The sequence below is a fragment of the Cottoperca gobio genome, chromosome 16, assembly GCF_900634415.1.
Source record: "Cottoperca gobio chromosome 16, fCotGob3.1, whole genome shotgun sequence".
NCBI classification, from domain to species: Eukaryota; Metazoa; Chordata; class Actinopteri; order Perciformes; family Bovichtidae; genus Cottoperca; species Cottoperca gobio.
This window is the reverse complement of record NC_041370.1, coordinates 4,483,108-4,499,096: the sequence shown is the minus strand read 5'-3', so window position 1 is coordinate 4,499,096 and position 15,989 is coordinate 4,483,108. Positions and strand designations below refer to the sequence as shown.

General features: G+C 45.7%; 1 protein-coding gene across 1 annotated transcript in view; it reads left to right on the top strand.

Moving 5' to 3' along the window:
- The window catches only part of LOC115021873 (forkhead box protein O3-like), a 29,584-nt gene extending 15,272 nt beyond the window's left edge, over positions 1 to 14,312 (top strand). The window contains exon 2 of the mRNA XM_029452609.1: positions 10,161 to 14,312. Coding sequence (XP_029308469.1) covers positions 10,161 to 11,897 — 1,737 coding nt within the window. The 3' untranslated portion in view covers positions 11,898 to 14,312. The remainder of the gene's footprint in view (positions 1 to 10,160) is intronic.
- Positions 14,313 to 15,989: the final 1,677 nt, after the last annotated feature.

The following is a 15,989-nucleotide window of genomic DNA, read 5'->3' as shown; positions in this document are numbered from 1 at the left end:
TGACGTCAGTACGTGAAATGACGATGAGGAGGATAGTCAGAGAGGATGCTGTGGTAAAAAGTATCCCGGGGTGAAAGAACAGGTCGGATTCAGCTATAAAAGATGCATGTGATGCATTAACATTCCCAAAGTACAAGCTCCGGTTGAGAGGCCTATACATGCCCTGAGATACAAACGGGTTAGGATTCAGTTCACCCCATCAGTGAGATGTAACTCCAACTTCTCTGTGGAGGTAAATGGCGTGTCAGGTGAAAGAGTTCTTCACCTTGCTCTTAAGAGCCCTGTGGATTTGTTCCATCCTCTTTCTGAGATGTCTCCACGTAGGGGGCGAGGAACGACATACCTGCCTCTGCAGTTTTAATGTCGACCTGTGTTTTTTCTTTATCTCGGGATGTGTGTGTGTGTGTGTGTGTGTGGTGTGTGAGTTAACATGACCAAGAAATTGACGTATTCATAAAAAGCCTGCGTGAGTCATTTTAAGTTTTAGACCCAGAAATCTACTGTGCTTCAGCTCAGCTGGGGGGGGGGGGGGGGGATGCAAAGGGCAAGGGGGTAAACAATCAGCATGCACTAGGAGGAGAGAGGATGAGAATGAGGGATCATAGAGATATGTTTGTGTGTGTGTGTGTGTGTGTGCAGGCATGCGAGCATGAGCCAGAGTGTGTGCGTGGGAGTAAGAGAAAGCAAAAGTAACGCGGGGCTAGTCTTAATTAAGTTTTCAGGAGGCTCTTAAAAGGTCATGGCACGACTCAACCCCCCACCACCACCACCACCACCACGCCGCACCAAAATTTCACTTTCCCCCTTCCTCCTCTGCCTCCCTCACCTCCCCGTTGCAACTATCCAGTCATCAGCCCCCCATCTGTGCACATTAGCCATTCATGAACACACTCATTAGGGTGGGAGTTTGAAGCGATTGTGTTCACTAGTCTGCGGCTGGAGCGTGGCGATTAATATTTCAGCGTCTCCCGTCGAGGAGCTGAGAGCAAGTTTGGCCCTCTTAGGTTAGAGAGAGAGAGAGAGACGGGGGGAGAGAGAGAGAGAGAGAGAGAGAGAGCTTTACCCATCCGCTTTCTCCCCCACAACCCCAACAAACCTTCCTCCTCTCCCCCCCTTTCCCCTCTCAGACAGTCTCAACAACTTACAGTACATTGCCCCCCTATTTCCATTTATTGCACACACACTCATGATTCGGATACACAATTTTTGCCCACACACACACACACGAGACCCTAACTCAAACTGACTTAATTGGGCTCTTTTTGTTTCAGAAAACGGAAAGAGGAGGGGGGAGGAAGGAGGGATGGAGGAGGGATGGAGGAGGGGTGAATCCTGTCTTCTCTCGTCCCCCCCACCATCTCCTCATTCTTCTCAGTTGGACAGGAGTGTCTTTCTCTCGCTGTCCTTCATTTTCTCTCCTTGTGAGCTCTTATTGAATTGGTCAAGCTTGGGTCGGGGGTGGGAGAGGTTTAGGGGGGTGGGGGGGGGGGGGGGGGGTGGTGTTCTTAACCATATATAACCACATGGAGTTCATTCAGACCAGATCAATACTCTGCCTTTTTCATACTGTACACTCGTACTTAAAGTATGAGAATTTGAGGCAGCGAGCAGCATTAGGGGTTATCAATAATAATAATTATTATTATTCAATAGCAGAAGCTCTGCTCCTGAATACAGAACTCCTGTTGACCCTGCAACAGGAGTTCAACTCTCTTCTCCTTGATTTCACAAGCATCCTGCTTCTGAGGCAAATCTCACCACTAACTAGGATTATGTTTCTCTCCACATGAATATAAACCAAGGGGACGCTTTGGACCTCCAACAGTTTATCTCTTTGAAATAAAAGGAAACATTTGAAAATGCTGGTTCTGCAATACCAACAGAGCTTTTTTGTTTTGATTTGTTTATTCTCAAGCGTGTAATTGTCATGTCATTCATGAAAAAAACATTTTAGGTTTAATTTGGACTGCAGTACAGAATGATCTCCGCATGCCACTGTTGAGTGAAAGTTTTCTTTAATTCATCCAACTTTGTGAGGACTGTCTTCAGTGATTTGGCCAATAAAACCACTCCTCTGCTTAATGTCATCTTTATTTCTGACCCGTGCATGGACATGGATGAATCTGTCCTTCCATCCTAATCCAAGTGAGATACACCTGAAGATGAAATTTATCCTTAAGTGGATACATCTAAAAAAAAAACTATGAACCACATTAAAGATGATAGAAAATCAATACTCAATTTAATCAATTTAATAATACAATTATAATCACAGGGACATTTGTAGGCTGAGATGAAGTGCCTTGGCTGTGCTTGCAGAAGCTTGATAAATTGTCAATCTTACATTAGTGTTTTCGACATTTCCGTTAACAGGTAGTGTTTATAGCCATCATTCACAATCAAATCACTATTTTATAGTCTGACAACAGAAACTGAAAGAGATATCAATGACAACATCTGCAGTGTGTGATTGGTTACAGTGGAGCACAAAATAAAGGATGATAGAGAGTCTGAGGTGGCTAAGTGGAGCTGACTGTTTCTATCCATGTGTTGGCGTTTTAGTGTGCACAGCAAACTTTTACAAAACAATCTCATAACGCGAATTTAGTGGAAAAACGATTATCAAGTAAACAGCGTTTTCATTTCTTTTTAATGTGATTTAACAGCATGTTCTAAATAACCTACACAGGTGGAGTACTGGCTGTATAGAGGAACAGTTGCAGTTGTGTGCTTTGTCGTGCAGTTACAGCTTCTACAGAAAAAGCATACAGTATGTATGTGCTATTCTATGGTTTGAAGAATAGAGGCTGGAGCTGAAGGTCAAGGTTGGTTAGGAGCTGGCACAGTTACAGAGGGAACTGCTTTCATACAGCCTTAACTACCTAAGAGTGCACCAATCTTTCCAGCAGGCCCCCACATCCAAGACTCTTTCTAAACTCTCCTTTGTTCCCCCATCCTCTTTTTGTTCCTCACCCACCTCTGCCCTCTCAACCCCTCCCCCTACAGATACACTCGACCCTCCCTGCCAACTCCCTGCTTTTCAGTCTGAGCATGCCATTCTTCATCTTCTCCCTATAGGTGTGTGAATAAGTGAGAGTCTATGGGGTGTGCGTGAGTAAGTGGGAGTCTGCAGGCTGAAGTGTTGCATGTGGGTAGGCATTCATGGGAAGCAGTGACTGGTGCAGCGCACACTGATGGCTAATGAAGTTCCTCTGCACCTCATAGCCCTATTAAACCGCTGCCCCCTACCTCTACCCACTTCACCCCCCACCTCTTGCCTTGTTTCTCCCCGAGGGAGAGGGTTGGCAGGGAGAGAGCCGGCTGCTATGGCAACAACAAGGAACCCTCCCTCTCCCACAGGTCTCCTTAGCAACTGGTAGCTTGGCATTGCGGTAATGAGTGTGCCCGGTGTGCCAGGCTTTGTGTCATGTTGGCATGTGTGTGCAATGTACGTGTGTGACAGAGTGAGTGTGTGTATAGGTGTGTGTGTGTGTGAGCATGTTTGTGGGGTTGTTTGGTACAGTTTGCCAATTTAGGTGAGAGTTAAAATGTGTGATGACAAAGAGATGTGGAGCCACTACTTGGTGCAGGTCCAAAACAAAATGTGAAGCTTATTTTATTAAAATGTACCCAAAACTGGCACTTGACTGATTACTTATCTTTCCTCTGTCTAGGGGTGCATGTGTGCGTGTGCGTGTGTTTGTGTGTGCTGCAGATGTGTGCCTGTGTTTCTGTGTATTTGTGCATTATTTTTCTCTGCACTGTGATTGCGGTCATTCTTCTCTGTACTGTGAAAGTGAAACAATTAAAGGGACGATCCGATGAATTTTGCATGGCTGCCTATGAGTTTCCTGCTCTGCTGAAATTAAATTAAAACGCTGAGAATGATGTTTATTAAAGTGTGATCAGAGGTGTGCACTGACCTTTAGAATGTGGGAAATGAGATTCTCATTGTTATGAATGAGATTATGTGGAGACAAAGTGTGAAAAAAGCCTGGGCCTGCATTGATTCCATTGTTGGCCGACAGTTTCTTTGTATATAGCAGAGTGAGGTTTCAATATAATCAAATCCACACTGTGCCTGTTGGCTATTAAATGGGCTGATACACAAATATAGACACACAGGCGCTCACATAAATGCAGATTGACTTGTGCATGCTTGCACACACGCATATCATGCAGATCTTGTAAAAATAGCAGTAAAAAGCTCTCCAGAAACGTGTTGGTCTTTAACAAAAGCATGGCAAGCCCAGTGGAAAATGTTAGTTTGCTCTCTAGACGAGGTGTGAAGTGCGAGCAGGCGGCCGGCCCCACAGGTGGGCCAGTCCAAACACCTGTTGTGTGAATCCTCAGTGGGAGGGCGCAAGCGCTTCCTACCTTGCAGGTCCAAGTGGAAAAACCACACCCTTGCTATCCTGTGGCACGTGCTCATTCATGTGCTCACACCCACTCTCCCAGCTCCCCCTTTTTGTGCGTGGGCATCAGACGTGATGGCCAGATTGTGTCCCCTTTGCGCCCACCGGAAACACTCAGCTGTCCCTGGCATCAGGCAAGCGGATTTTCCGATCCCCTGTCCGGGTCTCAGATGCTCTACTAATCTGTCAGCATCTATTTTTACCCGCCAAAGCTGCGACAGCCCTTCTCTATCCCACACCCTGCCACCCCAATGCCAACCCTTCCCTTGGCGCCAGGGTGGGCACGGCTGATGACTCGCCAGCCATTGGATGCAATTAGTGCACAGTCAGGCAGGAATCCCCTACCAACTCCATTACACCCCTCTCCACAGCTACTTCCTGATCTGAGGCTAGCAGACACACTACCACATACTTGCTTTCCATTTTAAGCCTTTTTATAAATGGCACTCCTGCAGTGTTGTGGAATAATAGGGTCGAATACAGAGCACCTTTCACAGTGCTTGAATCACTCTACTGTGCAAACTCAGTCTATTCAAGTACAATGGCAGCCGAGGGAATGCACATTTGAATTGTACCTGTTTAGATTTCGCATTGAGATTAAGTGAAAGTTCTGTCCGTAATAGGACAGATATTGGTGAAAAATCCTTGAGTGGCCCTGGCTCACTTAAGCCTTTTTTGTAATGATTCTAGAAGAAATGAGAGCCTGACGTTTTTGACTCTTCATGTAAATCATATTTATTCAACAAGAAATTAGAAATGCTGCCAATCCTTAAGAGACCCCACAGTGATACACTGCGATAGATACAATTCCTAATCGCAGGTTTATTTCTTCCCCAACAAGAGCTGTAATGTGCCTCGCATGCCAATGCAGTCGTGACCACTGCTGTGGAGGCGATGATGGCATGTGGCAGAGAAGTAACTGTTTCTCACCTCCTAATAAAAGAGACTCCTTTTTAATCTTTTCAATTTGATTGCATTCCAAAAACAGGCCCGTCTGCCCATCTGTCTCTCTTAAAGAAGCCTCCTAAAGGGATTTTAATCATCTGACTCTGGGCTTCTCAGGCAAATGGCTACATCCCTCTCTTTCTCTCTCGCGCACACATTCTCTCTCTCTCTTACACACATACACACACAAACAATTTCCAATTTTCTTCCTTGTACTCACTGTCATAGTCTCACTTGTCTTCTCTCACTCTCTGATACACCATATCGTCTTAGCTCCATTGGGCCATATCTGTGCAGCCATTAGGCCCTTCAGTCCCTCTTCAAGTCCCCCTCCGACATATACAATTCCCCAACCCTGTCCCTATTAATCCACATGGCTCTAAATTCTTTATTTCCCTTCAAAGGGACAACGCGAGCCGTGACATCAATCATGGAAAGCGAATATTTAGCCGGCGCTAATTTCCACCAATAGCCTGGAGACAGGCTTAGCTGACAAAACTCATTCCTGTGCTAAACAAAACTGCTTGTGTTGAATCCTCCCCTCCCCCTGATCCCTCCTGCCTTCTGCACAGGCAAAAACAGCATCACAATAAACACAGTTAGTGCTTCTGTTACTCCCCCTTGATTTAGGCTTATCAAATGAATGTGCACCACAGAGAGATACCCTTTGACAATACATAATGGCTCCATTCTGCATGAAATGGTTTGGTAATACCAGTCGAGTGTGGCAAACGGCTTTACCCGGTGCCACTACAAGAACAGCTGCTGTGTTCTTAGCTGGGCAAGCGCACCATGCTGCTTCACCCTTGAGGTTGTTTGAATCGGGTGAGTGGTTTCTTTTTGCTGGTTCCCAGACCCCACTCATAGTCCTTAGTTCGTCACTCAGTTCTGTTTGAATGAGTGCACATTCGCCACAAGATGGGTCCTATAAACCGTTTGACCTGTTTCCTCGCCCCTCTGTGTGTGAGCATGTGTGTGGGTGTGTGAGCGGGAAAAACCCTGAGTGGGTTCTGATGGGGGACTAATGGAGGGGGATGGGGTGAGTGGGGGGCATTTTGAGGGCACCCTTTTGTGTGCCGTGGAGGGGCCCCTTGTGGTACCTCTGTATTCCCACCCTTTACCCTCAGGCCCCTCCACCTCCTGCTGTGCCCCCCAGCACAGCTACCCCCATGCCAGTCAGTCAGGTTATCCCAGTTCAACCATTGGGCCCAACATAACAACCAATGCTCCCATACTCATATATTCCCAATGCTAATGTCTGACTGACATCTTGGGAGAGGCAACAGAGGGACGCTTTCGGCAACAAGCCAATCTGCACAAGTGGGCACAGCCACTTAACTGACAAGCCTGTCGCAGTTAAACATTGTTGTGCGAAAAGTGGGGACATGGCATATTGAGCACCCATATTAGCCTTATAATGCAGGTGGATTGTTTAGGGTTTTCAGACCTTGATGTGTGCTAAGCCTCAGCACTGATAGCCATTAAACTTAATTGATTATTAACATTAAATAGGCCTCTCCATTCCCTAAATCAAACCAATTTTGCATGGAAGAAGGCAGGGTAAACAGGAAAACAAGTGATAGATGAATCCCAGGAACCTGTTTCTGCTCACCAACAAATATTTAGCAATAATATGTTTCACCAGATTTGAACAGGAAATGTCTGTCTGTTTCTGTCTCCTTCCTTGAGCCATCAAAAAAACCAAAACCCTCTTACTGCTTAGTCCACCTGTGTGTTGTCGAAAAAAGTGTTAACATGTCAGATTTGTTCAAAAAGATCCTAAGTTTTTAATCTGAAGGACAACGAGTGCAGTCCTGGGGCTTGATGTCTATTGTCTAAATATCTAAATCAGCTATCGTGATTTTTAGGCTCTAATGAGAGTTGAACCAAGGCTAATTGTTTTCCTGCAACCAAGAGAACCTTGTTCACCTTAATTGGCTTTGATTGGTCCATAAACTCGTCCACTTATCCTCTTTTACCTGATGTCCAAATTAACCCCTTTCAGGTTGATTGGATTTCTGTTTGTAGATTTAGGACAAGGGTAAATGTCCCTGATAATAAACAAATAAGTCACACTATTACTTATGACTCTGTCTGTTCTTTTCAGTATTATGGGACCAGGCAGTGCATCTCTCTGCATAAACCCAGCCACTGGTTCATTCATTATTTAGAACCCTCTTCACTAGGCCCATTGTATTAAAGGGGTATGATTTGAATAGGAAGCAGCTTCCTGGACCCAGGCGTGTGATGTGTGTGTTCCTCTCTGTCATTGTATGTTTCTGTGGGCTTCATCCGTCTGCCTCAGCAAGCCAGGGGGCTGAAAGAGAATTTCCATTTTATGAATATTTAATACATAATAAAGTTTTCAATTTTATTCTATTCAACCCGTCGGGGTAAAAATGTGGCAAAGCCAACCCTCAAGGACAGAATACAGAGAAAAGGTAGTTTATTCAATGGAGGCATCAAAAATGCGGTTAACATCAGTTCACTGCCTCAAAAATCTACTAAAATGCACAAACACAAACATTAGGATGCCCTTATGCTGTGTTACTATTGGATCATAGCATATCCGGGCTGCCCACTGTGTCCGTGGTGACCTGGCATGGCTCTGTGTGAGACACCCAGCTGGGAGTGCCCCTGAATCAACTTGGGATTAGCCCAGGATTGTCTGGGATTACTCGGGGATGGAGGGGGATTAGCGGTGACTGCTTGTTTCGGGGGCGTGAGGGCCATAGGCTGGCCAAATTGCCCCTGACTCAGACTCAGGGAACAGGAGGCGGACATAACCACACCCACAGTGGAACCACCTGCAACTTGAGCTATTCTTAGATTCTAAAACACACAAACAGGATGACAGAGAAAAACATGTGTTGGAAAACTACACGACAGGAAGCCGACAGCTAGTGATGATGATGATGCTGCTGATGATGATGACATGGCTGGCCACCGTCCGAAATCTCTCAAATCTCTCTGGCAGGTGGATTCATCAGATAAAGAGGGTTTGGGATGATGACAAATCCCTCCAAGTTCAATGGGGCTGCTCTTCCCTCATACAGGGATAAATTGCGATTTGAATCAGACAGGTCACATAGAGTTGTAGTATGAAGTGGTTCAGCTCTATGAAAGATGTCCCATTTACAACCGGCCATTGTGGAATGGCATGAAAGCTTACATATGTTTTAATTCAGGCATGTACAGGATTGATGGAGATGATTTGGAGTGGTATGATAGGTGGATGATCCAGCCAGGGTGAGACAGGGAGTTGGCGCGGCACGTAGAGAAGCCGTCAGAAGCGGGGAGCGGGCATCCCCTGCGGACCTGCACTGCCGAGATGAAAGGCTGTTTAGTGTTGGAGCAGCAGCATCAAACAACTGCCTCCTCTTCCATCCTTTCCCCCATCCCCCACTCTCCCTCCATCTCTCCCTGTCTTGACTATCACCACAATATGATATAGTTCTGCAGTTGCACGTTTACCCGGTTGCCATGGTTACCCAATGCCGTAGGTGTCACAGCGAGATAACCCAAGGAGGCATTCACAGATCACCTGAATTCAGTTCGCCTCCCATTTATGTGTTCTCTGCTGCAATTTGATTTATTTGTTTCCCTGCCGTGCAATTCAGTGTGAATACAAATAATCTGCAACATAATGGAGATGGTAGAAGTGCGAGTACCCCTCAATCTCAAACAATCTATTGTCCCAGTATATTCCTAAACCACAGGAGGTGCTTTTGATTTGATATTTTCCTGCATGAGCGTCAAAATGCCTCACGCTCAACAAAGAGCAGAATTGCCACGACAGACTCTGTTGCACACAACCCTTGAGATAAATGATAGTAAAATGATAATAAAAAGACACTATATCCTATGAATTACTGAGTCAGTGACTGTACAATGCCGGTGTAGAGGATAATGGGAAAGAAATTGGTGACACACTGTATAATTGAAGGCACAGAGATTGAAAGCAGAAGTGGAAAATGACTGTTGTGTGCAAAGAAGTGTGTGAAATAAGAAAAATACAAAATAGGTACAAAGGAGAAAAAGGGACCATGATAAAGACAGAACAAGGGAGAGAAGGGGAGATAGGCAGTGAAGGTAGATGTCGGAGGGTGGGATACATCCATTAGCCTTCCTTGCTCCCGGCTCAATCTTCCGATGCATCCCCCCATTCAAGCTACAAGAGCGAAAGAGACAGGGCTGGCACTAAGCCAGACTGGCACTGACTTCAAACATACAGTACGCCCAACCACAGCAGCTTACATCAGCCTGGCTGAAAGGAGAAGTAGAGGAGGACAGATGGATTGATGGAAATGAAAGTGGGAGGATTGACGTACATAGGGAGAGTGTCTCATGACTGAGTCTCAGGTCATTTCAGGTTGGTTGAGGTTGACAGGGTCGTGCTCTGTGCCAGCTGTAGCTGTCCTCCGTACATGTTTGTATATTTGAACATGCGCTCAATTTTTCTGACTTTGGTTGATACTGATTGCATAAAGAGTTGTGCATATACTTCTGTGTGTTTTGTACATCTAATAATAGACGTGAATCAACCTGATAATTTGGCACATTATTTCTATGACTGAGCATGTATATACTGAATGATTTATAAGTAGGTTTGTCTCTGTTGTTGATTTTTACGTTGGATGTAAAAATGTCTTATATTCCTCTGGAACATTTTATATGAATCTTATGCAAATTTCTCTCATTTAAAGTGCTCACCTCTGAAAAGTGATTTGTGTATGAATGATAAGTGATGTGAATTTAATTTGATCTCTCTCACTGTGTGTGTCTCTCATCTCTCTGCAGAACTCCATTCGCCACAACCTATCCCTCCACACACGTTTTATCCGGGTGCAGAATGAGGGAACAGGGAAAAGCTCTTGGTGGATGCTTAACCCAGATGGAGGGAAGATGGGCAAGTCCCCCCGCCGGCGAGCAGTCTCAATGGACAACAGCACCAAATACCTAAAAAGCAAAGGCCGCGTCAGAGGCAAGAGGGTTGGCCGTCCTGGGATAGGAGTAGGGTCTGTTGTGATTGGTCTTCAGGGCTCCCCCGACCATGACAGCCCACCACGGAAAGGCCTCCCAGGAACTGGAGGTGCATCTGGGACAGATGGAGAGTTTGACGCTTGGACAGACCTCCATTCCAGGGCTAGTTCGTCAGCCTCCACACTGAGTGGGCGTCTGTCACCCATCCTTGCAGAAGGAGAGCCAGAGGAACCAGAGGAGGGTGGCCTGTCCTGTTCCACCTCCCCCCACCTCTATCCCTCACCGACCAGTGCCCACTCTCCATCCAGAGGGGCAGGGAATCTCTGTCCTCCCCTCGAACAGCTGCCTCAGCTGGCTAACCTGACAGGTGCCATCAGTCTGGATGAACAGCTGATGGAGGATAGTTATCATCACCATCACCCATCGCAGCAGCAACACCAGCAGCACCAGCAGCATCCAGCTGTTGGCAGACATAAGCACCAAACCCCTGTCTACCACTACAGCTCGGGAGTGAAGGGTCAGAGCCCCTATGGTGCAGGCGTCTATGGTGCAACAGGCATGGGGATGCTGCGACATCACTCACCCATGCAGACCATTCAGGAGAACAAGCCAGCAAGTTTCTCTGGAACCATGCGGGCGTACTCCAGCACCAATGCCCTGCAGAGTCTGCTAACAGGTGGTCCAGCTACGCAGCAATACTGTTCCAAGGACATAATGCTGGGACAGGAGAGGGAAAGCCACCCTATGATGGGTCAGGCTAGTAATGGAGTAGGCTCCAACCATCACAGCCACCACCCTGGCCACCACAATGGCCACAGTCACAATGGACCTCATAGTCACAGCTCAGCTCATAGCCATAACAGAACTCACAGCCATACTAGTAGTCATAATCACAACAGTGTCACCAACCACAACCACAACCACAATTCACCTCACAGCCTCGCTCACAACGGTCACAACCTTAACCAGAGCCATAACCACACACCGCCCCGGGCTGTGGCCCTCATCCCACGCGGCAATAGCAATCAGCTGCAGACCTACAACCACAAAGCTCCCTACCTGTATAGCCCCCCTTCACATGCCCATCTCCCTGCTTCCACCACTCTTCCACCAAACCCAGCAGGCATGCTTGGCATGCCCCAGGACTCCTGCCATGTGGCCACTGCCCCACACCCTCGTCACAACCATTACCCTGACCCACAACATCAAGGCATGACTAACGGACCATACCACCATGGCCTTGGGATAGTTAATGGTAGTGTTGGTAGCAACTACCATGGCTATCACCAACCTCACCCCCATGAGAGACTACCAGCTGACCTGGACATTGACATGTTCCACGGTAGCTTGGACTGCGATGTGGAGTCCATTCTCCTCCATGACATTATGGACTCTGGGGAGGAGTTGGACTTTAACTTTGACTGCTCCCTAGCCCAGGGGGTTGGCATCGGCATGGGTATGGGCATGGGTGTGACCATGGGAATGGGAATGGGAATGAGTGGTCTGACTGGTCCACAGCAAGCCCATAGCAACCAGAGCTGGGTGCCTGGCTGAAGTCTTGGACAAAACATCTTACCCTCTGAACTAAAAGAACTACCCTAGCCATGAAGCACTGTGCTCAACTGTGACATTCCTGACTTGACACAGAGACTAAAGGACCAACAATCCCGTCCCGCTTTGTTGTCTTGACAATTCTTCTGTCACCCTATCCTCTTCTGACTGACCCCCCGCCCCCGAGAGATCTAGTTCATGTCGCATTAGGTTTTTTTTCATATCAGCTATACTGTGATGACAATCTCTCAGCTGTGCTTGGCCAACATCGCTTCTCATCTACCATGAGAACTGAACTCTCAATGCACTTTATTGCAAGTGGGTCACATCTCCTAGTGCAGCACGTTCACAGAGCAGCTCAGGCAGAGCTTGGCATGTTTTGTAAGGTGGCTGCCATATTTGACGGCAACAAATTAGGAAATCAGGAGCTCCGTAAAAAAGTGTCACATCTTGGCATTGAATTAAAATTGGACTCCTCTTCTCATATGGTGTCGTTGTCAGTGGTGGTGGGGACAATCTTTATTTTTGCAAAAAATCCTTAGTTGCTTTGTGATTAGATCCGTGGTTTTTAAAGCTTTATCTCAAACTCTTAGACATTACCTGTTCCTTATCACTCACTGTACCAAATTTTAAATATTAATTAATACAATATTGCTACATTTCATACGATATATTTAAATAGAGAACTGATCTGAAACGAGTTTACCATTTTGATGATAATGACATTCACATGCTCATCAGATACAATTAATTATCGTACACCAGCAGTCCTGTTATTTACAGCTACATGCATTTAGTCCTTGGCGCTTTAACTTTTCTCTTGGATGTAACATTTTGTAAATGCCCTTTTGCCTTCAGTTAGAGAATATTGTCACTACATCGTTAAATGGATTCTATCATTACTGGCTAGCATGCAATTTGGGGAATTAAAAGGTTGTATCACCTTGTCTCACCTGGGCTTCTCGTGCCAGTTTCTCTCTCTCTCTCCCTGCCTGCCACTGGAGACAAAGTGACCATTCCTCACACCAAGCCATTAATGTGGCTTGATTGAAATTCAGCATCTTGCTTTTAATCTCCAAAGTGATGCGGCAGCGATGCGTCATTATTGGGAATCTAACGCGTTGTCCTCCCATCTCTCACCCCGGCCGTCCGGCAGCCGCTCGCCTCTCCGACTTAATGTGCCAAGGAAGCGAGACAAAACTGTGATTAACGCCAAGTCACTCTGCCTGCTGTCCTGCTCTGAGAAGGGCCAATGTCACTGTCCGCTTGCCTGCTCACAGAGGGTACAAAAGTCTGTTGTTGCAGTGGAATCAATCATCATTCATTAGTCTCAGTTTCCATACTCTTTGGGTGTGTGTGTCTGAAAACAGGTTGTGTATTCGTATTGTAAATCATCTCCAATCTCTGTATTTTGTATTCCCCTGTTCCCATGTTTTCAGTGCTTATACCCTGAGCTTCAAATACTCAAATAGGTGCAAAGGGAGAGATTTAAGGAGAAAACAATCAGCCAATCTAAGTGGCATAAGTCTACGTCAAGCCATCCACATCCAATTTTTGTGTGTTTATTCTGTTGTCTTGTAGTTGTTGTTGTATTGTTGAAATTCTAAGGACCAACAAGGACAGCGCTGAAATACACATGGTGTACGAACAGAATTAAATGGTGAAATGATGTTGGTAGTGCAGTATGACCTTCCTATGCTCTAAGACCGTGCACCCCTCCCACACGTGCTCTCCTCAATTGTCTCTATTTGTGAGTGGGGGAGTCTGAAGCTTGTTTCTCAATGGCCTTGAGAGAGAGAAAAAAATACCCATATTTTCTAGTTCCCTTAAGGAGACTCTCTGCGCTTGGTCTGCACCAAGTACGGCACACAAAGAAAAAGATAGAGGGTGAGGGTGGGGTGAGGGTTATTGTTACAGCCAAAGGTCAAGCACGGCACAGACTATCAGACCCATTATTGAGGTAAATACCTTTATTTCAGGGCTTTTAGTCGCGCTGGTTCCAGCTAATCTCCGAGTGGAAAATAAATGGAATTTTCTAAGCAAATGGGCCACACAAAGCAGTTATGTTAACCTATGCTTCAGACATTCAGCAATGCCCTGCTTTTGGAAAGAGAGCTATATATGATGTCTAATTTTCCTATATTTATTTATGAAAGAGATTGGTCTTTGTCACTCCTAAATGTGGTAGTTGTTTGAGTCAACTCCTTTCCCCTTCCTTTTTTTCTCTGTGTTTTTTAAGATGTCACTCTCCCTTTGCCCCTTTTACTGACTTTTATTTTGTACAAAATCTATATATTAAGAATATTGTATAATAGTTTTTAAAAATCTCAAAATAATATCAGTTTTGTTGTCTATTTCTTTTCTAAGAGAATGTATCTCATCATCTGGTGACTGTTAAATAAATGAAATTAAAAGAAAGTCTCTGTCGTTGCGTTTTTTGTGAATCTGACCATGAACTAGATTTGTTTTTGTTCTTGAAAACACAACAAAGTGACCTTTTCCTTACAATTCACAGTCTTAGGTGGATTCTCCTGAGCTTACTTTAGCTTGGCAGGTGCTATTTATCTCATGTGCTTCTATACAATAGCTGACACGATCAATGAATGTGTGTTGCTTGTTAATTTATTTATTTATTGTGTAGTTTGTCTACTCTTTTTGCACATGCAAACAACCCATATTGGCAATTGTGTTTGAGCAGGACACCTAGTTGCTGCGTGGGAGGCAGAAAGAGTGCGCTGTATGAATGAAAAATGTGAGAAAAAAATATATACCTTCACATATGTCGGGAGGCATCACTTGTGCTAGAGACTGCATGAGAAAGAAAGAGAGAAATAGGGTGAACTTATCCAGCGTGTGTGTCTGAGAGAGAGAGCTCCTGACAGACAGACAAAACAAGGACAGACAGAGTAGGCAGGAGATTGGAGTAATAGGTGTGTGTGTGTGTGTGTGTGTGTGTGTGTGTGTGTGTGTGTGTGTGTGTCATAGGGCTTGTTGTGGCCCATGAAGCAGTATAGGTTGGCCACAGCTGTCCCATTCCCATTGGAGGCGTTTTCGCAGGAGGAGTGTGCAGCGCTACACCGCCATACTGTCAGGCCCCAGGGGAGCCCCCTCTTCTCCGCTCATTCAGACATTTGAACAAACACACACATTCACACACACACACACGCATTTGAAAATAACACAAATTCACACATTTACACAAAGAAGCACACAGCGCAGTTATGAAACCATATGCACCATCACGCACACTCAAACACACATTTCTCACTTAGATGTACAGTTTTAATTGACTCCACTTGGCAAAGCCTCTCTGCAGGGAGAGGAGTGAGAAGTCGAGGGAAGGGAAATATATAGGTGTGTGTGGGGGGGGGGAGGAAGCGAGCCAGGGGGCATATATTTAAAGATGCCTGACACAAAAGTGTTTTGTAAACATGTTAAGGGGTCTGATGAGCTCAAACATGGTCCAGTAACTTTATAAGATGTTTCATAATTTCACAGTTAGACCAAACGGAGTGTGAGCCTGGCGTACGGCCAGAGTCTCACTCTTCTGCTTTGCCTCTCCTGAGAGAGATTGAGGCTGAGGTAGACAGGAAGGCAGTCCAGTCCAGGTGCTGCGCCTCGGGGAGGGTCTGCTCTTCTGTTCCTCATTATCAGAGAGAGAGAGCGAGAGAGAAGCTGTGTTACAGTGTCATTATTCATCCACTCAAGCATCTGGGAGCAGGTCCTTTCCTTACTTGGCCCAGTGATATCGCTATAGAGACTGCCCTTGGTGCTAAAGGCTGGCAGGGGACACTGCTAACTGCTAACAGACAGACCCACCCAGGCAAGGCTCCAGGGTACTAATGTCCTTCAGTGCTTATGAGGATTCAGCAGTTCTCACTCTCTGGCCGTGCTGCGGAGTGAAAAACTGCTACATCTCCAAAGTTCAATTGTTCATAGAAATGATTAATTCATCAATATGGAAGGATGGAGTTTGATGTAATGCCTACAGAATGAGACTTCTCAGCTACGGCAGTCAAATAAATGTAATAATCACCATACCGGCAATAACGTTACATCATTACATATAGTAACTATGACTTTTAAAATGCAACT